This window comes from Oncorhynchus tshawytscha, linkage group LG06 (genome assembly GCF_018296145.1).
Source record: "Oncorhynchus tshawytscha isolate Ot180627B linkage group LG06, Otsh_v2.0, whole genome shotgun sequence".
Classification (NCBI taxonomy): Eukaryota; Metazoa; Chordata; class Actinopteri; order Salmoniformes; family Salmonidae; genus Oncorhynchus; species Oncorhynchus tshawytscha.
Window position 1 is genome coordinate 24,902,480 of NC_056434.1, and position 21,453 is coordinate 24,923,932.

Below are 21,453 nucleotides of genomic sequence, written 5' to 3' on the forward strand. Positions count from 1 at the left end.
GTCATTTTTCGCAAGGACAGTCAATCATGCATGGTTAGGTTTCAGTGTATAGTTTGTCTCGGGTTTAAGTCAATTTACAATGTAAATAGCAGACCATTCCTCAAACATACAGTTTATTTGTAATACACAAAGCAACATTACAGCACCAGTTTGACATTTGGATATTACTGTCTCCCTCATAGAAAATGGTTACATGTTGTTCATACCTCTAGCTTATTAGTTGTAGAATTCAGTCGTGTAGACCAGCTTATTGTTCTGTTAGAAGAGACAGCCTTAGAACCGAGCACCATTTGATGTACTAAAATCCAGATATGGATATTCCTAACCACTCACACCCGTCTTTCTGGCATACTAATGTTCATTTTTGGACCGACTGAGGGAATATACTGAATGGAATATGTCCTATTTCATGTACAGTCGATACAAACACTTTGAACAGCTCCTGTGTGTTGATGATGGGGTCATACTGGTATAAGGCCCAGCTTGCTCTCCCACCATGATTGACATGCTTTGACATGTAAGCAGAGTGTATGGATTGTGTTGGTGGTTCTGGGTCTGTTCCTCGTCTGTGTGTTTATGGGATCTTCATCCTGCTGGCCTGAAGGGTGAGAGGACCAACAGCAGCACATAGTCCTTATTTTCTCATTTCTATGAGATAAGTGTGTGTGTCTGGTTGTGGGGGGTTTCAGTGCATCTACTTTGATATTGTGTATAGAAAAATGGCTGTTATTTTTGCGTTTTGAGACCGATCAAGAAAGGGGCTTTGTCTTGTTAATTTCTCCTTTTCAACCATAACACCATTACGTCTTACCCATGACTAAACCAAAGCATGTTTCTGTGTTTGTGTGTAAATCTGTCAAAGTATTGTTTAAAACCCTGCCTGTACCATTATTACAACCAAAGGAGTGTGCCAGTTTGAGAAGAGGTAGGAACTGAAGGCTTGGTTTCTTCCTTTCCCCAGGCCAGACATGGGAAGTGTAAAGCACCGTAGGGTTGTCTGGTTGTTCTGTGTTCCGTTGTCAAGAGAGGTATGATATGTGGGCTCTGATAGCTGAGGTTCTGTGTTGCGGTATCTGAAGATCTGAGGAGAGACGGCTTTGAAGAGACTACCAGCTTTTTACGATCTGTCAGATACAAATGGTTATTATAGATTGTTATATTGACCTTTGATAGCTCAGTCATAGCAAACAATATAGGCTATATTCTGTCCTCTTATTTTCCTAAATGGCATCCCAATAACACCTACCTCATCCCATGTGTTTATGGTGTTGTTTCTCATAGGCCACTGCATTATTAGAGCTGCTTCCAATTCCTATAGTGGAGTAATGACAGGCATTTTCATGTAAAAGAGACCCTAGCAGTATAATTATGGAGTATACAGGACAGTTGATCACCACACTTACCCAAGTAATCCTTATAGTCCTTGTAGGACTTTTGCCTCATGGGACGTCCATCTAGATGAGAAATAGCACCTCTAGTTCGTGATTATGCCAGTTTTTAGAACTACATTAAATGTCTGACTGAATCGGACCTTACCAGAGTTGCCACGAGACTTGATGCACTGTCCCCGATTGGGGATGCCAGCGGCGGGGTTTCCTTGGTTGATTATGTGGCACTCATAGCCTGTGGGACAGTGCAGGGGCTCGTCACCATCCTCTGTGGTGCTGCAGGCCTCCGCTGGAGAGCAGGGGACACACAGGTCAGAGGTAAACTAAACACACACACTGATGGTGTTGCTTTCAGGTCTGTTTTAATGGTGATGTTCCAGGCTACTTACCCTGCAGTACCTCCTCTGGACCGTCTAGAAGCCAGCCATTCCCTCCCAACCACCGAGGCTTGGGTTGGACCAGCCAGTCCAGCACTGGTCAACACAAGCACACATCATTGGTAAGTTTATCCTAATGACATCATCAGTATTTTACTGCATATCCTAGTACCAATGGTTAGAATTATGCCCACGCTATGTATGACCATGCGTGCTGTCATATGGGTCGATAAGTGGTTTTGTGTACTGTCACCTAGATCACTGGCGCTTACCTGGTGGTGGCTGCACTGACTCCAGACAGGCGTAGATGCAGCCGTTATAGCAGCAGCGCTTGTGGCGCTCACACTCTGAGTCAGAGCGGCAGCCGGGCACCTCGCAGGCCCGCTCCGGCAGCATCTGAGGTGGGGGTGGGCAGCGGTCATTCTTCTGGTGCTGCGTGGATTGGGACTGCTGATTTGGATACTCATAGTCCTTAGAGGAGAGAACAGAATTACTTTGTTTGAACAGAAATGTGCAGTCTACTATCCTGAGGCTGAAACAGAGAGACCTGGTCATTTTCAACACAGTAGGTGATTGCTGGAATCTTTGTGTACATACAGTAGGCCTACAAAGATGAATTGTGACGTGTGCTTGTCCTAACACCTTTGACCAGCAGGTGGCGGTAATGGATTTTTGTAACATGTTGCAACATTTTCCATCAGCTTCTTCTGTTTATATTTTCTGTGTTAAGCTATCATGCCTGTTAGTAAACACCTTGACCTTCACTGTAAACACGTAGAGCAATGAAGAACTGAAGGCTAATAATTTGTTCTTAGCTGCCTTGCTAGTTAAATAAATCAAATAAAAAATTAAAAGTCAAGGGGGAAACATTTTTTAAATTTTTTTTTAACCTTTATTTAACTAAGCAATTCAGTTAAGAACAGATTCTTATTTTCAATGACGGCCTAGGAACAGAATGTGAATGTGATACAGGAAAATATGATTGTCAAACACACATTCTCCACCTCACCTGAACAGTGGTGGTCTGTGATTTTCTCTAAAGGAGCTTGTGAAACACTTACATAATCAGTTCTGTAATACAGCCATGGCTGTACTTACTGCTTTGCTCGGTTCAATAAACTTTTAACTATTTACTTTCACCCATGGTGTGAACTACTTCTTGGAGGATTTCATACGTCAAACACTGTTTTATTCAGGTTTGTTATCACTGTATGTGATGTGCTTATAACCATAGAGCTAAGGAGGTAGCTTTTGTGGGTCTTTCCTAATATTTTCCAAGTGCTATTCCATAGAGGAGCTGCTCTGGCACAGCAACAGATACAGTGAGGTCCGGTTTCCAGTTGCAGCTGAGCTAGCCTACTGTACAGGGCCAGCCACACAGTCTCATTCTGAGGGGCTCACTCTGACTGCCAACACTAATCAGGATGCAAATGTTCCATGTAGTCTGGCCAATGTTAACCAAAGCCCATCTTTATCATGGAGCTCCAGACCAGACACTGTCATTTCAAGTGCACATCCTGCTGCTCTCGACGTGGATGCCCTGCTGGCCCGGGTAAGGTGTCCCGGTCCCTTTCCCCCTGACAGAGAGACTGTGCCAGGGGCCCTCTGAGAGTTTTTTTCCCCCTCTCACTAATTAGATAATGGGCTTGCCGACTGCACGTGATCGTTAAAACTGCACTGTTTATTTGGCAGGCTAAGCGACTGCTATTCCAAACCAACCATAAAAAAACGAAAGTAACTGTTTGGCGCTGGTGTTTGACACAGAATGCATGTTTGTAATAAACACACAAATAATTTTCTCTGTTAACTGCCAGCCTGGTGGGTGGGGTGCCAGGTCTTACCATGGCTCAGTGACTGGATCAACATGTAGCGTGTGGCAACACACGAGTGCACTACTTTCTTTCCTTCCATGTCAGTGTGACTGCAGTAAAAGTAACACAGTGCTGACTTGGTTAGGTTATTGATCCTGATTTTACACTAATTTACCATGTCTTAGTAACACGTCCAGATGTTTTATGCCCTTTACAGTGATTCTCCTTCCTCAAAATGAACCTTTTAGAGCTTTTTGACCTGATCAGAGCTTGATAGAGCAACAGAGTTAAATTCAGGATGAGTTATCAGGCAACATCAGTGCTCTCTTCATTCAAAGAATCCGTGCTTTTAGCAGCTGTGGTCCAGATTGGATCCATCATCTGTCAGATCTTCTGACTGTCTACTGAGGGTTTCTAGGCCGAGCTATATTAGCCTGTCCTACAGTATGTCAAAGAGAAGCCAATCACACGTCACAATGCTGTTGGGTCCACAAAAGGATTCTAATCATGTTTACAACTTTACAGGTAATGATTATGGGAGGCAAAGTAGGCCATTCACTTTCATCTATATGTCACCCTGTATCTTCACAAATGCACTTCAGACAACTCCAGGTTTAAAGTACAAGAGAGGTTGATTATCCATGTGTTTGGACAACGTGAGCTACAGTGACCATGGTTCATTATCTGCCCAGTTCCCATGGTTTCTCCTCAGATCTCAGTAGCAGAGGAAGTAGAATATCCGGTTCCTGTCTATCAGTCTGAATGCCAAGCTGCCCTACCATGTCCTGTACTGTGCCGTGCTGTATGTGTCTGTTTGATGTTCAGTCCCACATTGTTTATTTACAGTCATTGGTCTCTTCCTGCTGGGCCACAGAGATGCCGGCAGACCTGTTATATTGATTACTTCCAGGGCAGTGTTTTCAAAGCTGAGCGATTCAGCAGAGTGGGCTAAAGCCATCAGAGACCTTATTTGGCTGCAGACTGTGATGTAAACTGTAATCAGGCCATTGACGTCTGTACTGTATCTAGTCCTTAGATCAGACACATCCTGATTCCTAGAACTCCAGGAAGCACACCACTCAGCTTCTCCAGTGAAACGATGTGCAATGTGATAGTCGTACACCCCAAATAGATGTATGGATTGCAATGATTATTTAATGATAGTCATACTTAAGCATTGACTATGTTATTTAGATCCATATCTCTTTCTTCTGTAATACAACAGCATCCATTCTCCACCCTCCTTCCCATTCTGAGATCCCCTGTGCTTAGAAAGTTTTCCAGACCAGCCTTGCTCTAGCACCAGTTCATGTTGCAAGGGTAGAGCTAAAGGGTAGAGCTTCCCTGTTCAAGGTGCGGGACTCTAACCCGGAAGCTTACAAGAAATCCTGCTATGCCCTGCGACGAACCATCAAACAGGCAAAGCGTCAATACAGGGCTAAGATTGGCTACACCGGCTCCGACACTCGTCTTATCTGACGCTCATCTTGCAAACTATTACAGACTACAAGGGAAGTAAGGCTGCGGGGCCAGACGGATTACCAGGACGGACGTGTGCTCCGGGCATGTTCTGACCAACTGGCAGGTGTCTTCACTGACATTTTCAACATGTCCCTGATTGAGTCTGTAATACCAACATGTTTCAAGCAGACCACAATAGTCCCTCTGCCCAAGAACACAAAGGCAACCTGCCTAAATGACTACAGACCTGTAGCACTCACGTCCGTAGGCATGGAGTGCTTTGAAAGGTTGGTAATGGCTCACATCAACACCATTATCCCAGAAACCCTAGACCCACTCCAATTTGCATACCGCCCAAACAGATCCACAGATGATGCAATCTCTATTGCACTCCACACTGCCCTTTCCCACCTGGACAAAAGGAACAATTATGTGAGAATGTTATTTATTCCCCCTCAGGAAACTAAAAAGATTTGGCATGGGTCCTGAGATCCTCAAAAGGTTCTACAGCTGCAACATCGAGAGCATGGTTGCATCACTGCCTGGTACGGCAATTGCTTGGCCTCTGACCGCAAGGCACTACAGAGGGTAGAGCGTACGGCCCACTACATCACTGGGGCTAAGCTGCCTGCCATTCAGGACCTCTACACCAGGCGGTGTCAGAGGAAGGTCCTAAAAATTGTCAAAGACCCCAGCCACCCCAGTGATAGACTGTTCTCTCTATTACCGCATGGCAAGCGGTACCGGAGTGCCAAGTCTAGGACAAAAAGGCTTCTCAACAGTTTTTACCCCCAAGCCATAAGACTCCTGAACAGGTAATCAAATGGCTACCTAGACTATTTGCATTGTGTGCCCCCACAACCCCTCTTTTTACGCTGCTGCTACTCTCTGTTTATCATATATGCATAGTCACTTTAACTATACATTCATGTACATACTACCTTAATTGGGCCGTCCAACCAGTGCTCCCACACATTGGCTAACCGGGCTATCTGCATTGTGTCACACCCACCACCCGCCAACCCCTCTTTCAGGCTACTGCTACTCTGTTCATCATATATGCATAGTCACTTTAACCATATCTATATGTACATACTACCTCAAGCAGCCTGACTAACCGGTGTCTGTATGTAGCCTCGCTACTGTATATAGTCTGTCTTTTTTACTGTTGTTTTATTTCTTTACCTACCTATTGTTAATTAACCTAATACCTTTTTTGCACTATTGGTTAGAGCCTGTAAGTAAGCATTTCACTGTAAGGTCTACAGTTGTATTGTACTGTTGTATTCAGCGCACGTGACAAATAAACTTTGATTTGATTTCCTGCCATGACATTGACTGACTGGCTGAGAGGCTGACTGAGTCACTGGCTGGCTGACTGACTAACTAATTGACTGACAGCTGGTGAGTTTTGACCTTAATGTATAAAAGGATGGAATGTAGCCAGACATGCTATTTTTTAATAGTTAAACTGAGACATATCACCCATGCAGGTGACTGCCTGCTTATGCACTAACTGTTTTACCATGGTGTTTTATCTTGATGGATGTTTGGACTATCACATGTTTATTATATCACCAGAGAGCAGTGGGGGTGCTTCTCCAGCCTGCTCTCAGCGGGGAGTTGATCATCCTGTGGGTGTGTACAGTAATGTCCAGACCATCCTCACATGATATCATCTGACTGGGATTAACGTTCATAACTCCTATCGAGGCCTCAGTGGGCTAAGTGTATTAACTCTGACCTACACAGAAGTTTACTCAAACCAAGTATGAAACAGACTTTACCACCTGTGGATTTCTTCCAGACTATTTGTTTTACTGTATGCCAAGGCCATATTATGTTTTGTATTTTTTACGCATATTTTTTTACTCCTATTTATATAGAGAGTGGTATTTACTGGCTATACTAGAGGGATTATAACCTATATTGAGTGCAGCCATCTTGGAATAGCCTAGTAAATGAATTTGGCTGACATACTGGAATGAGCAAAATTAGGATGCCTCTTCCAGTCTTGTTTGTTCTGATGTCTCAGCACACAAACAGCCCAATCCCATGGGATTAATGTCCTTATTGCTACCATTGATATGGAGCTGTAGCAATTAGATGGTAAATATAGATGTGCGAATCACCTGGGGAGGACATAAAAGTCCTGAGAGGCCGTGGCAGATGGCCCAGAAACAGAACAGGAATGCCTCCTTGAGAATGTTGTTCATTTACAGCTCAGCGTTCAACACCACAATGCCCTCCAAGCTCGTCACTATGCTCGGGACCCTGGTAGTGAACGCCTCCCTCTGCAACTGGATCCTGGGCAATAAAGATAAAACACCAGATGTCATTTTAGATTCTGAGCTCAATTTCAATTCACATATTAGGAATGTGACCAAAATAACTTTTTACCACAGAAAGACTCATTCATGCTTTTATTACAAGCAGTCTTGACTACTGTAATGCTCTCCTGTCATTGGTAAACTACAAAACAAACAGAATGCTGCATCACGGGTACTGACCAAGACCAGATGGAGAGCACACATTACACCGGATTTAACGTCTCTGCACTGGCTGCCTGCCTTCTTCTATTGGTTTTTAAATCAATCCACTATTTTGCACCAATACATGTCAGACATGCTTTTAAGTTATGTACCCAGTAAGTCCCTCAGGTCCTCTGGCACTGGCCAATTACCTATCCAAAAGCCTAGGACCAAGACGTATGGAGAGGCAGCCTTTAGTAATTTTGCCAGAGATCCTGAGGGGGCTGAAACTGGTCATATTTAAAAGAGATCTTAAAACTCCTTTTTAGCTTTGCTTTTCCTTAGGGTGCTTTTTTCAGTTTGTTATTCTTTAGTTTTTTTTATTCCCTTGTGTTTGTTGTATAGTAAATATTACTCTTTTTATTATTTTTAATTTTTTTTGCGAAGTGCAATGCAATCATGTCTGAAATGTGCTATATAATTAAATTTGGTTTGATGATTTGGACATCCTGACGGGCTGCCCCCAGGTGGTGAGGGTAGGCAAAAACACATCTGCCACGCTGACCCTCAACACTTCAGGGGTGCATGCTTAGTCCCCTCCTGTACTCCGTTCACCCACAGCTGTGTGGCGGCGCACGACTCCAACACCATCATTGCATTTTCTGATGACACAACAGTGTTAGGCCTAATCACCGATGATGAGACAGCCTATAGGGAGGATGTCAGTGACTTGGCAGTGTGGTGTCAGGACACCAATCTTTCCCTCAATGTCAGCAAGACAAAGGAGCTGATGTGGACTACAGGAAACGGAGGGCCGAGCATGCCACCATCCACATCGACGGGGCTGTAGTGGAGCGAGTCGAGAGCTTCAAGTTCCTCGTCCACATCACTAAGGAATTTTTTTATTAATTTGAATTTTTATTAATTTTTTACTTTATTAGGCAAGTCAGTTAAGAACAAATTCTTATTTACTATGACGGCCTACCAAAAGGCCTCCTGCAGGGGCTGGGATTAAAAATATAGGACAAAACACACATCACGACAAGAAAGACAAGACAACACAACACCACATAAAGAGAGACCAAAGACAACAGCATGGCAGCAATACATGACAACACAGCATGGTAGCATCACAACATGACAACAACATGGTAGCAGCACAAAACAGGGTACAAACATTATTGGGCATGGACAACAGCACAAAGGGCAAGAAGGTAGAGACAACAATACATCACGCAAAGCAGCCACAACTGTCAGTAAGTGTCCATGATTGAGTCTTTGAATGAAGAGGTTGAGATACACTCAAACTGGACTTTTTTATGTTGGAGCTCGTTCCAGTCGCGATCTGCAGCGAACTGAAAAGACGAGCGACCCGATGTGTGTGCTTTAGGGACCTTAAACAGAATGTGACTGGCAGAACGGGTGTTGTATGTGAAGGATGATGGCTGCAATATATATCTCAGATATGGAGGAGTGAGGCCTAAGAGGGTTTTATAAATAAGCATCAACCAGTGGGTCTTGCAACAGGTATACAGAGATGACCAGTTTAAAGAGGAGTATACAATGCAGCGATGTGTCCTGTAAGGAGCATTGGGGCAATCTGATGGCCGAATGGTAAAGAACATCTAGCCGCTCGAGAGCACACTTACCTGCCAATCTATAAATTACATCTCCGTAATTTAGCATGGGTACGATGGTCATCTGAATCAGGGTTAGTTTGGCAGCTGCGGTGAAAGAGGAGCGATTACGATAGAGGAAACCAAGTCTAGATTTAACCTTAGCCTGCAGATTTGATATGTGCTGAGAGAAGGACATTGTACCCTCTAGCCATACTCCAAAGTATTTGTATGAGGTGACTACCTCAAGCTCTAAACCCTCAAAGGTAATAATCACATCTGTGGGGAGAGGGGCAGTCTTCTTACCAAACCACATGACCTTTGTTTTGGAGGTGTTCAGAACAAGGTTCAGGGCAGAGAAAGCTTGTTGGACACTAAGAAAGGTTGTAGAGAGTTTAACACAAAGTCTGGGGAGGGGCCAGCTGAGTATAAGACTGTATCATCATCATATAAATGGATAAGAGAGCTACCTACTGCCTGAGCTATGTTGTTGATGTCATTTGAGAAGAGCGTGGTTCCTAGGATTGAGCCTTGGGGTACACCCTTGGTGACAGGCAGTGGCTGAGACAGCAGATGTTCTGCAGTGACTTTATACACCCTACTCATTGAGAGAGGTAGTTAGCAAACCAGGCCAAAGACCCCTCAGAGACACCAACACTCCTTAGCCGGCTCACAAGAATGGAATGGTCTACCATATCAAAAACTATGGCCAAGTCAATAAAAATAGCAGCACAACATTGCTAAGAATCAAGAATTAATTAACATGGTCCACACACACCAACTGTTGTGAAAAGGCACTACAACGCCTCTTCCCCCTCAGAACCTCAACCATTTCTACAGCTGCACAATTGAGAGCATCTTCACTGGCTGCATCACCGCTTGGTACCGCAAGGCGCTACAGAGGGTAGTGCCTATGGCCCAGTACATCACTGGGGCTGAGCTCCCTAACATCCAGGACCTCTTTACCAGGCGGTATAAAAATGGTCAAAAACGGTTCTCTCTGCTACCGCACGGCAAGTGGTACCGATGCACCAAGTCAAGGAACCAACAAGAACATGTGAACAGCTTCTACCCCCAAGCCATAAGACTGCTAAATAGTTCATCAAATAGCTACAGAGACTATCTGCATTGATCCCCCCTTTGCACTAACTCTTTTGACTCATCACAAACGCTCTTGCTACATCTTATTATTTATCCTGTCGCCTTATCACTTTACCCCTACTGTACCTTTACCCCTACCACTTTACCCCTACCTAAGCTTTTCACTGTCAGCCTACACCTTTTGTTTACAAAGCATGTGACAAATAAAATTAGATTTGATGTCCAGACACATGTCAGGATCAGAGAATATCCCCCTAGATGTGATACAAAAACAGGTGTGTGTTACTAAGCAGTGGAAGCTGTGGTTATTGTAATGTTCTCCCCATGCTAGCAGATTGTTGGCATGTTTTTGGCCATGCTGGCCAGCTGCTCATTCTGCTTTGCTGCTCTGGAGGGAAAAAGAGAGCTCCATCCTGTGTGCCTCTACATCCCCTCTCTCTGCCTCCCATCTCTCTCTCTACCGCTGTCTCTGTCTGCTGCTCTTACTACAGAAACCCCTCTGTGACAATGGCCATGCTCTGTTTCTCTGTGTTCAGTCTTCTGCATGACCGTCTGTCACTCCTCCACTCCTCACACAGCCAGGACAGAGTGGGGAGGACAATACACAGGGGACTACACAGCATTCATGAAACCATGGTGCTGCTATTGCTAAAACCTCCAAACTACACCCCTCTGCCAGCCTGCTAAAACAGTGTATGTACTGTATGTCCACCAGCTTTACCTTCTCCCCCCCTCCACACACACACACACACACACACACACACAGTATTGCTGCTGTGAAGGTACTCATATCAGGTCTAAACCCCACCTTTTGGTTAAGCCCTCTCTTTCTGATCCGCCGGGCACCTCCTGACCCACAGGACAGCACCAGCATGCAGAGCACCAACATCAGGGGCGTCCGGATGTGACAGCCAGGCATGGTCCTAACACTTCACTCCTCCTGCCCTCCTCACTCTGTTTCTTCTCTCTTCTTCTGTCACTCTCTGTATTCCTTACTGTATCCTTCTTCCTTGAAGTTTAGAAAATGTTCTCTCCTTTTCTTCAACACTGTGGTGTTCAGTCCAGTGCTTGGTATTCCTTATTGGGCCGGTGTTGAGGCAGTGGCTCCCGTGCTTGTGAAGCCAGCGATTACACAAGCTCTGCTATAGGACAATTATTTTTATCCGTCTGCGCAGGGGAAACTGCAGGGGAAATAAGAAGAGAGGAAAGGAAAGGAGGAGATAGAATTAATAGAGCCACTGTGGAGGGGAATGAAAGAGGGAGATAGTTAGGGGAGTCAAGGAGAGAAAGCCAGCTGTCTGTGCATTGGTCTGCTGGCACGGCAAGCACATGTCTGCCTTTCACTGAGAGAGAGGGAAGGAGAAAGCGAGTGGGAGAAGGAGGAGGGAGCTCAAAGGAGGGAGGGGAAGAGAGAGAGAGATTTTCAGTATACTGTAAAGGGGTTACTGAATTTAGTCAGATCTGTATTTCATATTACAGTATTAACTATGTATGCATACATTTTACATAATGACTAACTTGTGGGAATAGGAAATGCATGATATACTGTAAGAAAGTCACTGGAAGTGCCATGACTATGCATTCCTGAATAGGCTGTATGTTGAGAGGATAATGTAGGCATTCAACCAGAAAGAATAAAAGCATGTTTCGTGATCCAGAGTAGGGGCCACTCGTCTGTGAAATAGCATGTTCCCTCTCAAACTAGGACATATCCCCTCACCCTTCTCATTCCCTAAATCCCCTCTACCCCCTGGCCCCCTCATTCCCATATCCTGCATTGAAAGGGGGAAAGAATGCTAAGCCTGTACAAATCTTTGTCATTATTAGTTTTACAGGAGCAAGGCTTATGTCACAATGGGGCCCTAGCTATAGTAACACAAAAGAGAGAGAGAGAGAGAGTAGAGCAAGGGAGAGACATGCCTGTCTGTCCCCAGCGGAGCCTGGATGAGGTATAAGTTGGGGAAAGTTGCTTAAAGACATGGCTACAATCACCCCTGATGATGGAATGATGTGATGTTTCCTGCCAGGAATTGGGTACTGCATTGGCTCGATAGCACAGTTAATGTGATACAGTAGCTACAGTAATAACAGCAGAAACCAAAGACTATGGAGCTATGAACTACAACTATGGTAACATAACTCAGAGAGGCATAATGCATGCACAATTTGGAGCTCAGATCAGCAAGTGATGAAACTCTTTAGAGCACATGTGTCAAACTCATTCCATGGAGGGCCAAGTGTCTGCGGGTTATCATTCCTCCCTTGTACTTGATTGATGAATTAAGGTCATTAATTAGTAAGAAACTCCCCTCAGGTCTTAATTGAAAGAAAAAAACAAAAACCAGCAGACACTATGCCCTCCATGGAATGAGTTTGACACCCCTGCTTTAGGGAATGTTTGTGTCATGTTGGTTGTTGGTATATGCCCATTATTACATCCCCATAATACAGCACGGGTAGAGTTGTTGAGTGGTGTTTATAGGACTGTTGATTATAGCCAGTCCATGTACAGCTCAGTATTATACGTGGCTGTGCTCCATGCAGACAACAGTCAGTCTAATTTCTACACCGTGGGGTTAGGGGGTCACCCATCACTGTCACTGCGACCCCATACTGCCCCACACACCCTCTCCCCCCGTGGGACAGCTGCAGCCCCCTGCACGCCTGGATGCCTTGCACTCCCTCCCCTGGAGCCAACAGCTGCATGGAGCTACAAAACACACATCCCTGTGTCCAGTCCACCCACCAGCCTAAACCCCAGTACACCAACACAACACTTTGTCATGATCCTCCCATTCTACAGCAAGGACACTGAGGAACTTGACTCAGAGAAGCTTGACACGAAGCCTGGGTGCCTTGTCACATGAAACAGGACCTGACTATGTTGTGTGTCTCTGTGTTTGTTACAACAAGCTCTCACAGTCTCATGTCAGAATTAAACATTCATCCATGTTTCTCAAACGTCAAATCTAAAAGTTGTTCCAAACATCAAATTTCGAAGTGTTTAAGCAGGTTACGTTTAGACATTAACTCTGAATTTTTAAGGTTAAGTTTAGTCATGGGCATTAACTCCGAATGATTATGGTTTGGGATAGGCTTAGAACAAAAATCTAAAAAACATCTTCCTATCACTGGATTTGAACATTCAACCTTTGGGACCAGAGCTAGATGCTTACACCCATCTACCATCAGTGGTGTAAAGTAGAGGAGTAAAAATACTTTAAAGCACTTCTTCAGTAGTTTTTTTGGGTATCTGTACTTCACTTTACTATTTCTATTTTTGACAACTTGTCCTTTTTACTCCATACATTTGATACCCAAAAGTAGTTGTTACATTTTGAATGCTTAGCAGGACAGAAAATGGACCAATCCACATACTTATCAGGATAACATCCCTGGTCATCCCCACTGCCTCTCATCTGTCACTGTTAGACTCACTAAACACAAATGCTTTGTTTGTAAATTATGTCTGAGTGTTGGAGTGTGCCCCTGGCTATCCTTAAATAAAAAAAACAAGAAAATTGTGCCATCTGGTTTTCTTAATATAAGGATTTGTTTTATTACTGTACTTTTACTTTTGATACTTCAGTATATTTTAGCAATTACATTTACTTTTGATACTTCAGAATATTTTAGCAATTACATTTACTTTTGATACTTCAGAATATTTTAGCAATTACATTTACTTTTGATACTTCAGTATATTTTAGCAATTACATTTACTTTTGATACTTCAGTATATTTTAGCAATTACATTTACTTTTGATACTTCAGTATATTTTAGCAATTACATTTACTTTTGATACTTCAGTATATTTAAAACCAAATCATTTTAGACAAGTAGTATTTTACTGGGTGGCTTTCACTTTTACTTGAGTCATTTTCTACTTTTACTCAAGTATGACAATTGGGTACTTTTTCCACCACTGGCTACCATCCCTGTCAACAACACCCTAGCAAAACAGAAACCTACTTGAAGGTAACAGCACTCACTGTTGCCCCTGGTGTCCGGTTTCCATGTCATCTCCCGACATCCTCAGACATGAACGACGAATACGGACTTGTATCACAGTGACCTGGCTGATTGTTATAAATTCTTATAGCATCTTGTTGCACACTATGATTGTAGCCTATATGTCCTTTGGGGCAGTGGGCTGTTTGAATGTAGTGTGACCATATTGGTTTTCCTAACACCAGTCTTTCCCACGCAGTGAAGAGAGATACTGCAAACAGATTCGGTCACGCAATCACACACACACACACACACACACACACACACACACACACACACACACACACACACACACACACACACACACACACACACACACACACACACACACACACACACACACACACACACACCTGACCTGTACCTTCTATTTTGGAGTCTGGTGAGAGTTTTTATAAAATCCAAGCATCACATTCCTTTGATCTGAGGCAGTGTTCTCTGGAGATTGGGAAGTTTCTGATAGAGGAGACAGGGCTTTCTGCACACATCACATGCTTCTTTCCAACCATGGTGGATAGCAGATTTCAGCTGCTCTACTGCAGGCCAGCTGGACAGTGGAGGCTCCTCAGAGGAGGAAAGGGAGGACCACCCTTTTTAGATAAAACTCTACTAAATATATTCACGTTACCAAATAATTGATTAAAACACACTGTTTTGCAATGAAGGTCTACAGTAGCCTCAGTAGCACTCTGTAGGATAGCACCATGGTGTAGCTGTAGGACAGATAGCTTCTGTCCTCCTCTGGTACATTGACTTCAGTACAAAACCTAGGAGGTTCATGGTTCTCACCCCCTTCCATAGACTTACACAGTGATTATGACAACTTCAGAGGACTTCCTCCAACCAATCAGAGCTCTTGCAGCATGAACTGACATGTTGTCCACCCAATCAAAGGATCAGAGAATTAATCTAGTACTGAAAGCATAGGCTGCAGCTATCTAGCACCGCAGTGCATAAAATGTGGTGAGTAGTCGACTCAAAGAGAGAGAAAGACAATAGTTTAACAATTTTTCCATTATTAAAGTGGCCACTTGAAAGTTGAGTCAGTATGTTGGCAGCAGCCACTCAATGTTAGTGATGGCTGTTTAACAGTCTGATGGCCTTGAGATAGAAGCTGTATTTCAGTCTCTGTCCCCGCTCTGATGCACCCGTACCGACCTCGCCTTTTGGGTGGTTGTTGTCCTTAATGATATTTTTGGTCTTCCTGTGTGTTACAGATACAGGTATCCTGTGTGTGTGTATGTATCCTGTGTTCTTTTCTCTCCTTCTTCCCTCACAGGTGAAAATCATCACTCCCCAATCAGTCACCAATCAATCATCAATCAGAAGACACACCTCCTGTTTCCTACCCAATCACAGTTCCTTTCCCTTGGTTTAAAAACCCTGTCAGTTGTTTGCTCTAGAGCTCAATCGCTCTGTAAATACCATATGTCTGTAGATCTCTATGGTTCACTCTCGCCTACTATGTCTCTGTCTCTTTGTATTGAGCTATATTTTGTTTGAGTACTTCCATACCTCCATATCACTTTGTCCTCACCTGTGAGTATTGTTTTTGGTTATGGTCTTTGAGTGTTTGTTTGCTGGTGGGAAAAGGGGGAACCAAGACAAGTCGCCCATGGGCATACACAACCCGTAGGTAAACTTTGTTAAATACACTAGTTAGACCTGGGAGGACCACCCACTGTATTTTTGGTTAGTTAATTAGCTGTTGAACTAGGCTAGTCTAGTTTAGGGGTGTTTTTGGATGCTTATTGTTTCTTTCCTTGGGTCCAGCTCAGCCCCTTTTCCTGCCCCCCCTATTAAACCATGTGTTTGACAGTCATTTAGTTGTCTGTGGTTATTTCGTTCTCACTGTTACTTTTTCACTATTATAATTTGAGTTATGTTACGGGTCTCGTTACCATCTCCCCTAGACTGTCGGGCCAAAAGGGATTCGTAACATCGGGTGGTGTAGGTGTCCTGGAGGGCAGGTAGTTTGCCCCCGGTGATGTGTTGTGCAGACGTCACTACCCTCTGGAGAGCCTTACGGTTATGGGCGGAGCAGTTGCCGTACCAGGCGGTGATACAGCCCGACAGGATGCTCTCGATTGAGCATCTGTAAAAGTTTTTGGTGACAAGCCCAATTTCTTCAGCCTCCTGAGGGTGCTGTATCACCCTCAGGGTGAACAGGGAGTACAGGAGAGGGCTGAGGACACACCCTTGTGGGGCTCCAGTTTTGAGGATCAGCGGGGTGAAGAAATTGTTACCTACCCTCACCACCTGGGGGGGCGGCCCATCAGGAAGTCCAGGACCCAGTTGCTCAGGTCGGGGTCGAGACCCAGGGTTTCCTGGGGTAACGATGTAAAAAAGAACAAAATACTGCATAGTTTCCTAGGAACGCGAAGCGAGGCGGCCATCTCTGTCGGTGCTGGAATGTTTATGATGAAGGGAGGATGTTAAATCAGACCTTAGTGCATTTGCCCATCAGCAACATTTCATCACATAATACCATCTGGGAAAGCCTGGATTCAATGTGTGGGACATGTGTGTGCTTGTGTGTGTGTTTTGCCTGTGTCTGTGTGTGTGTGGCAAGATGTATGTTTTTTCACTTAATGTGTAACATCAGCCAGGTCTGGCATGCTGTGACCCTCCATGGTGTCAGTGGGGCAGCAGGGGTCAGGAAGTAGTCTCATTAATGTTCCCCAAATTGGAGACCCAATCAGGGCTGTCCTCACTGGGTCAGAGATCAGCAATGACAAACTGATAAACCAATCAGCTTCCATTACAGTCCCTTACATTAACTGTACTGTTTTCACATGGGCTTTTAAGTTGGTAATGGAAAAATGATTTGTGCACAAATCTCATACACTCCTCCAGATATTGGGCTACCGAGTGGCGCAGCGGTCTAAGGTACTGCATCTCAGTGCTAGAGGCGTTACTACAGACTCTGGTTTGATTCCAGGCTGTATCCCTACCGGCCATGATTGTCCCAGTGTCATCCGGGTTAGGGTTTGGCCAGGGTAGGCCGTCATTGTAAATAATAATTTGTTCTTAACTGACTTGACTAGTTAAATAAAAATACAGATGCGTGGTTTATAGTATACTTTATTGTGTGCTTATGTTAGGTTATGTGCATACACAAGTGTTTGTCTAAGGATATTTTAATTTCTGTGGATGTGTGTGAGTATGTGGGGATGGTATATACATGTGACTGTATGCGTGGGGGGTGGTCTCGGAAACACAAAAGCACTGATGAGCCTGAGTAGTGCAGCTGTTTGAAGCTGCAGACTGGCACTGGCTGAGAGAAAGGAAGGTGCAGATTAGTGAGATAGAAGGGGAGGGAGGCAGGTGTGGACAGACAAGGTGTGGCGCTCAGAGACTAAACACATCTGTTTGGCTCCTGTCTCACTGCTTCAAGACGTAGCTTGAGATTTTCCAGATAGACAAAACAGGCAACAGGCAAAATGTTCACTTCCGTTCTCAGAATGTTTAAAAAAACGTTCAGTTTTACTGTTCAGGACGAATGGGACCACCTAAAAGGTGAGTTCCAACAACTTCCAAGAAACATGTGCTACCTGGGTTTGAACTTGAGTTAGAATAAATATATATTCCACTGAAACAATGATTTACGGACTGGAATGGTTGTACATCAGGGGTAAACTCAAATAATGTTTTTTCAACTTGAAAGATTTGCTTTCGGTTGACCACACTGGCCAAAAACTTGGCTTTAAAGATTTAAGTTTTCAGTCTGTATTCACTTTGAGTCTAGGATTTTGAACTTGTACACTTGAGTTTTACTTTTGATTTAAATTGGTTAAAATTACAATCATGTTCACTTAACACTTTCCCTCCCGTTTAGAACTTTTCCCCCAAGTTCACTAATGAAAGACGCTATATCAAATGTATTTATATAGCCCTTCGTACATCAGCTGATATCTCAAAGTGCTGTACAGAAAACCAGCCTAAAACCCCAAACAGCAAGCGATGCAGGTGTAGAAGCACTGTGGCTAGGAAAAACTCCCTAGAAAGGCCAAAACCTAGGAAGAAACCAGGCTATGAGGGGTGGCCAGTCCCCTTCTGGCTGTGCCGGGTGGAGATTATAACAGAACAACCTGCTATAGCAGGTCTTAACTGCTCATCTGGGAGGATCTTCGTGCTTGTAGCTGCTCATTATCCTAAGCCCCTGCAGCTGGCCCAATCACAACTCATTAAGGCCATTTTTCCCTGATCTCCCCCAATCAGTGCCGCTCTGCCACCCCTAGGAACTAGAGGGAGCCATCCACACTGGGCTGGGGGATTATCCTGTCCCCCCTTTAACCTAGACCTCTATCTACCGTTTTCACCCTCCACCTCCCTTTCTGCCCCCCTATTTCCCTCCATTTCCCCCTTTTCTCTCGTCTCCCTCCTCTTACCAACTTCTCTCTGTGACTTTACTTCTTTGTCTGTTCCTTACTTTTCCCTCATTCCTCAAACCTCACTTGGACCCTCCTTTTCCTTCTGTCTCCAGCTGTCCCTCTCTCCCCTTACGCATATAGCCGGGGGCCCTTTGAACTCAGGTAGCTGCCTGGAATTCTACAAGGTGACCCCTGAAAGCAAGGTCAAAGCAAACATTTAAACCCGCCGTTAGTATAGTGACCATCTGCCCAGGTGTCCAACAGTGAGGTCAAAGTGAAGGGGGGTTGGGTTGGGGGTGTGGTAGGGACTGGGGGAGAACGTGAGGGAGGTGGATCTGGAAGTTTTTTAGGACATCAAAGGGTTTCCTGTCTTACTGCTTTATAAGATTTTAAGTCTGAGGTCACATGTCCCACTTTCCCAACATATTATTATCTCCTGTCTCTCTGTAAAGACGTCTTGTAGGTGAGAACTTTATTTTCCTACTTTTTACTGTCCCTGCATTGTAACTTGAAGCATATGTGCTACGCTATGTCTTTCAGTGGCTGTGTACACTCAAGCGGGATTCCCACAGTTATCTTAATTTTCCGTATACTGTACCATTTTTTTCCAGTATAGCACTGAGGGCTTGTGTATTTGAATGGAGGAAATATGATGCTCAGAAAGGTTTTAACATGTGGGACCTTAAAGAATGTTAGCCATATATCAACATGTATTTTTTTTACAATGCATACAATATGCTCAAACAAGTAAGAGAGATGTGGGTTTAGATCAAAAGATGAAACATCCACTTACAACAGAGAATAGGAGTTTTAGTTCCATGGGACGGAAATCCTGTGGTAATTTGTTTCTTTGATCTAGTAGTCCTCTGTAAGATAACAGGTGGGCTCTTCCCTTGCGAGCCAACCATCTTACACAGACTGGGCTCTCAGTGTGTGTGTGCACTCATGCATGTGTGTGCGCACATGGGTGTGTGCTCGTGTTTGTATGTGAATGTGTTTGTGTGGGCCAGTGTTTATGGAACAGCTTACTTTGGCTATACCTCAGTTTACTATTCCAGATCTATTGAAGGTGACATGTTTATTAATGCTTATTTGTGTTATTATTTTTATCAGACCACCTTTGTTATTGCAGGTCTGTAGAGTTTGCTTATATTTGATGCATATTTTTCACAAAACATTCCAGAGCTGAGAAAACAGACCCCTTTTTTCTCTCTGGCATTCCCAATGATCAAGAACAATGTCATTTCTTACCTTTTGTGAGCAATATTTCACAGTAGCCTACACAATCTAATTTCCCCTTGTGATGGCAGTGAGTTAATGTGTTTTTAATGTGTATTTGTTCAGCTGTAGCTTTTACTACTGCAAAGGTTATTCCCTCTATTACTACTGATCCACAAAATGATTTACAACTGATAAACTCATTATCTAAATCATGTGAGTTAGTGCCAGCTCCAGCAATAAATATATTCTGACATGATTCCACTGAGTTTAGCCATAGAATACCCCCTAAATTCCACTAGAGGGAGTAAGTGTTGGCATTATCAATCCTGTCCCAGCTATTTGAATGTGTGGGTATCAGATGCACTGCACATGTCCTTCAAATCATTATTGTGGAGGAATTAACCTTACTTTGGTCATTATCCCATTTTATTTTTAGGAGTGAATCAAAAGTGAATCACTGCATAGTTGTTGTGATACTTCAAGCCACCTGGAAGAGTTTAGGGGCTATTTCCTTATTAGCTCATTTAAACTCTGGGCAGAACAGAGGTGACTGCCAGTGCTGTAAGGCAGTACTTTCAGCAGAAACAGTTTTAGAACATAAATCTTGAATGTGATTGTCACTATTCTGTTGAGGTTCTTGACTGGTGAGGCCTTTCCTCTCCTGTCTCTTCAGCCCTTTTGGGCTCAGGAAGTTCCTTAGGACTTAGCCCCACCTGTTTCCTCTCCATCTCATTTTTCCACCTACAGTTACAAATTCTCTAGGGTTTTCTCGTTTGGTCAAAAGTCCATCCTCCATCCTCTTTTCTCTCTGCCCTCTCTTCTCCGTGACCCGGAAATCGATAAGTGGTGGTGGTGGAGTGTGTCAATTCATTAGTAGGCAAACAGAAGATTTTGAAATCTGCCACACCGATGAATCCGCATTTGTTTTCTCAGAGGAGAAATACATGTATACGGTTTAAAAACAATATACTACTTACTGTTTTTTCTATAAATGTCTTTCACAACTAATTTAATTTATTTGGACCACTTTAAACATTTATTTTGGGATCCACTCTGAAAACGAAATTTGCCTAATGACGCATGAGCGGAGAAAAAACGTCTCATTCCAAGCAAGCGCATTTCACTCTCCTCGTTCACTCTCCTCGATTGACTTTGACCTTTTTCGAAAGGAGACGAGAGAGGGCGCAGGAGGTGAACAAATCTAACAGTTATTTTCACAATTTATGTGATCTAAGTATTTTGTTCCCCTCACTCCAAGGATTGCCTACTATTTCCAGACACTAAGCGGTTTAAGAACAACACAAGCCAACCCATATCTTGCTTACAATCAACATAAAACTTATCTTTAGCACAATATTCTTTATGTTAATGGCCTCTTAAATGAACTTGAAACAGAATTTGGTGATAAGATATTTTGAAACCGCCCCCTCTGTTCTCTCTCCCTCTCTCTCTCGCTCTCTCAGCAGTAGTGTTTAATCAGAGGGAAGAGTAATGGTGAGTGAGAGAGAGACTTTCTAGAAAAGCTATAGCCACAATGAAAGTCATGTTTTTACTTTGGTTTTTCCACTTGATTTAGTGTTGGATGTGCTATAAGGTAGGACACTTTCTGGCATGTCCGAGCT

At 43.8% G+C, this 21,453-nt stretch overlaps 1 protein-coding gene across 2 annotated transcripts; it reads right to left on the bottom strand.

Moving 5' to 3' along the window:
• Positions 1-96: 96 nt before the first annotated feature.
• On the bottom strand, positions 97-11,580 carry LOC112252315 (WAP four-disulfide core domain protein 1). Of its 2 annotated transcripts, XM_024423435.2 has the most exons (8): positions 11,034-11,166; positions 7,170-7,344; positions 2,038-2,236; positions 1,778-1,861; positions 1,537-1,677; positions 1,404-1,454; positions 1,247-1,312; positions 97-1,124 (listed from the first exon to the last, which is right to left on the bottom strand). In XM_024423435.2, the coding sequence occupies exons 2-7, from the start codon at positions 7,251-7,253 to the stop codon at positions 1,248-1,250; spliced, it is 624 nt and encodes a 207-aa protein (XP_024279203.1). In that variant the 5' UTR covers positions 7,254-7,344; positions 11,034-11,166; the 3' UTR covers positions 97-1,124; position 1,247. The 2 variants fall into 2 exon arrangements, with proteins under 2 accessions (XP_024279203.1, XP_024279202.1); XM_024423434.2 differs by lacking the exon at positions 7,170-7,344 and having other exon boundaries at positions 11,034-11,580.
• Between the last annotated feature and the right edge of the window lie 9,873 nt (positions 11,581-21,453).

Excerpts from the sequence above, each read along its gene's own strand:
- LOC112252315 (XM_024423434.2), bottom strand. The coding sequence starts at position 11,144 with ATGCCTGGCTGTCACATCCGGACGCCCCTGATGTTGGTGCTCTGCATG. Across the intron at positions 2,237-11,033 it reads AGAGAGGGCTTAACCAAAAG|GACTATGAGTATCCAAATCA; the intron begins GTGGGGTTTAGA and ends CTCTCCTCTAAG. Across the intron at positions 1,862-2,037 it reads GTCAGTGCAGCCACCACCAG|TGCTGGACTGGCTGGTCCAA; the intron begins GTAAGCGCCAGT and ends TGTGTTGACCAG.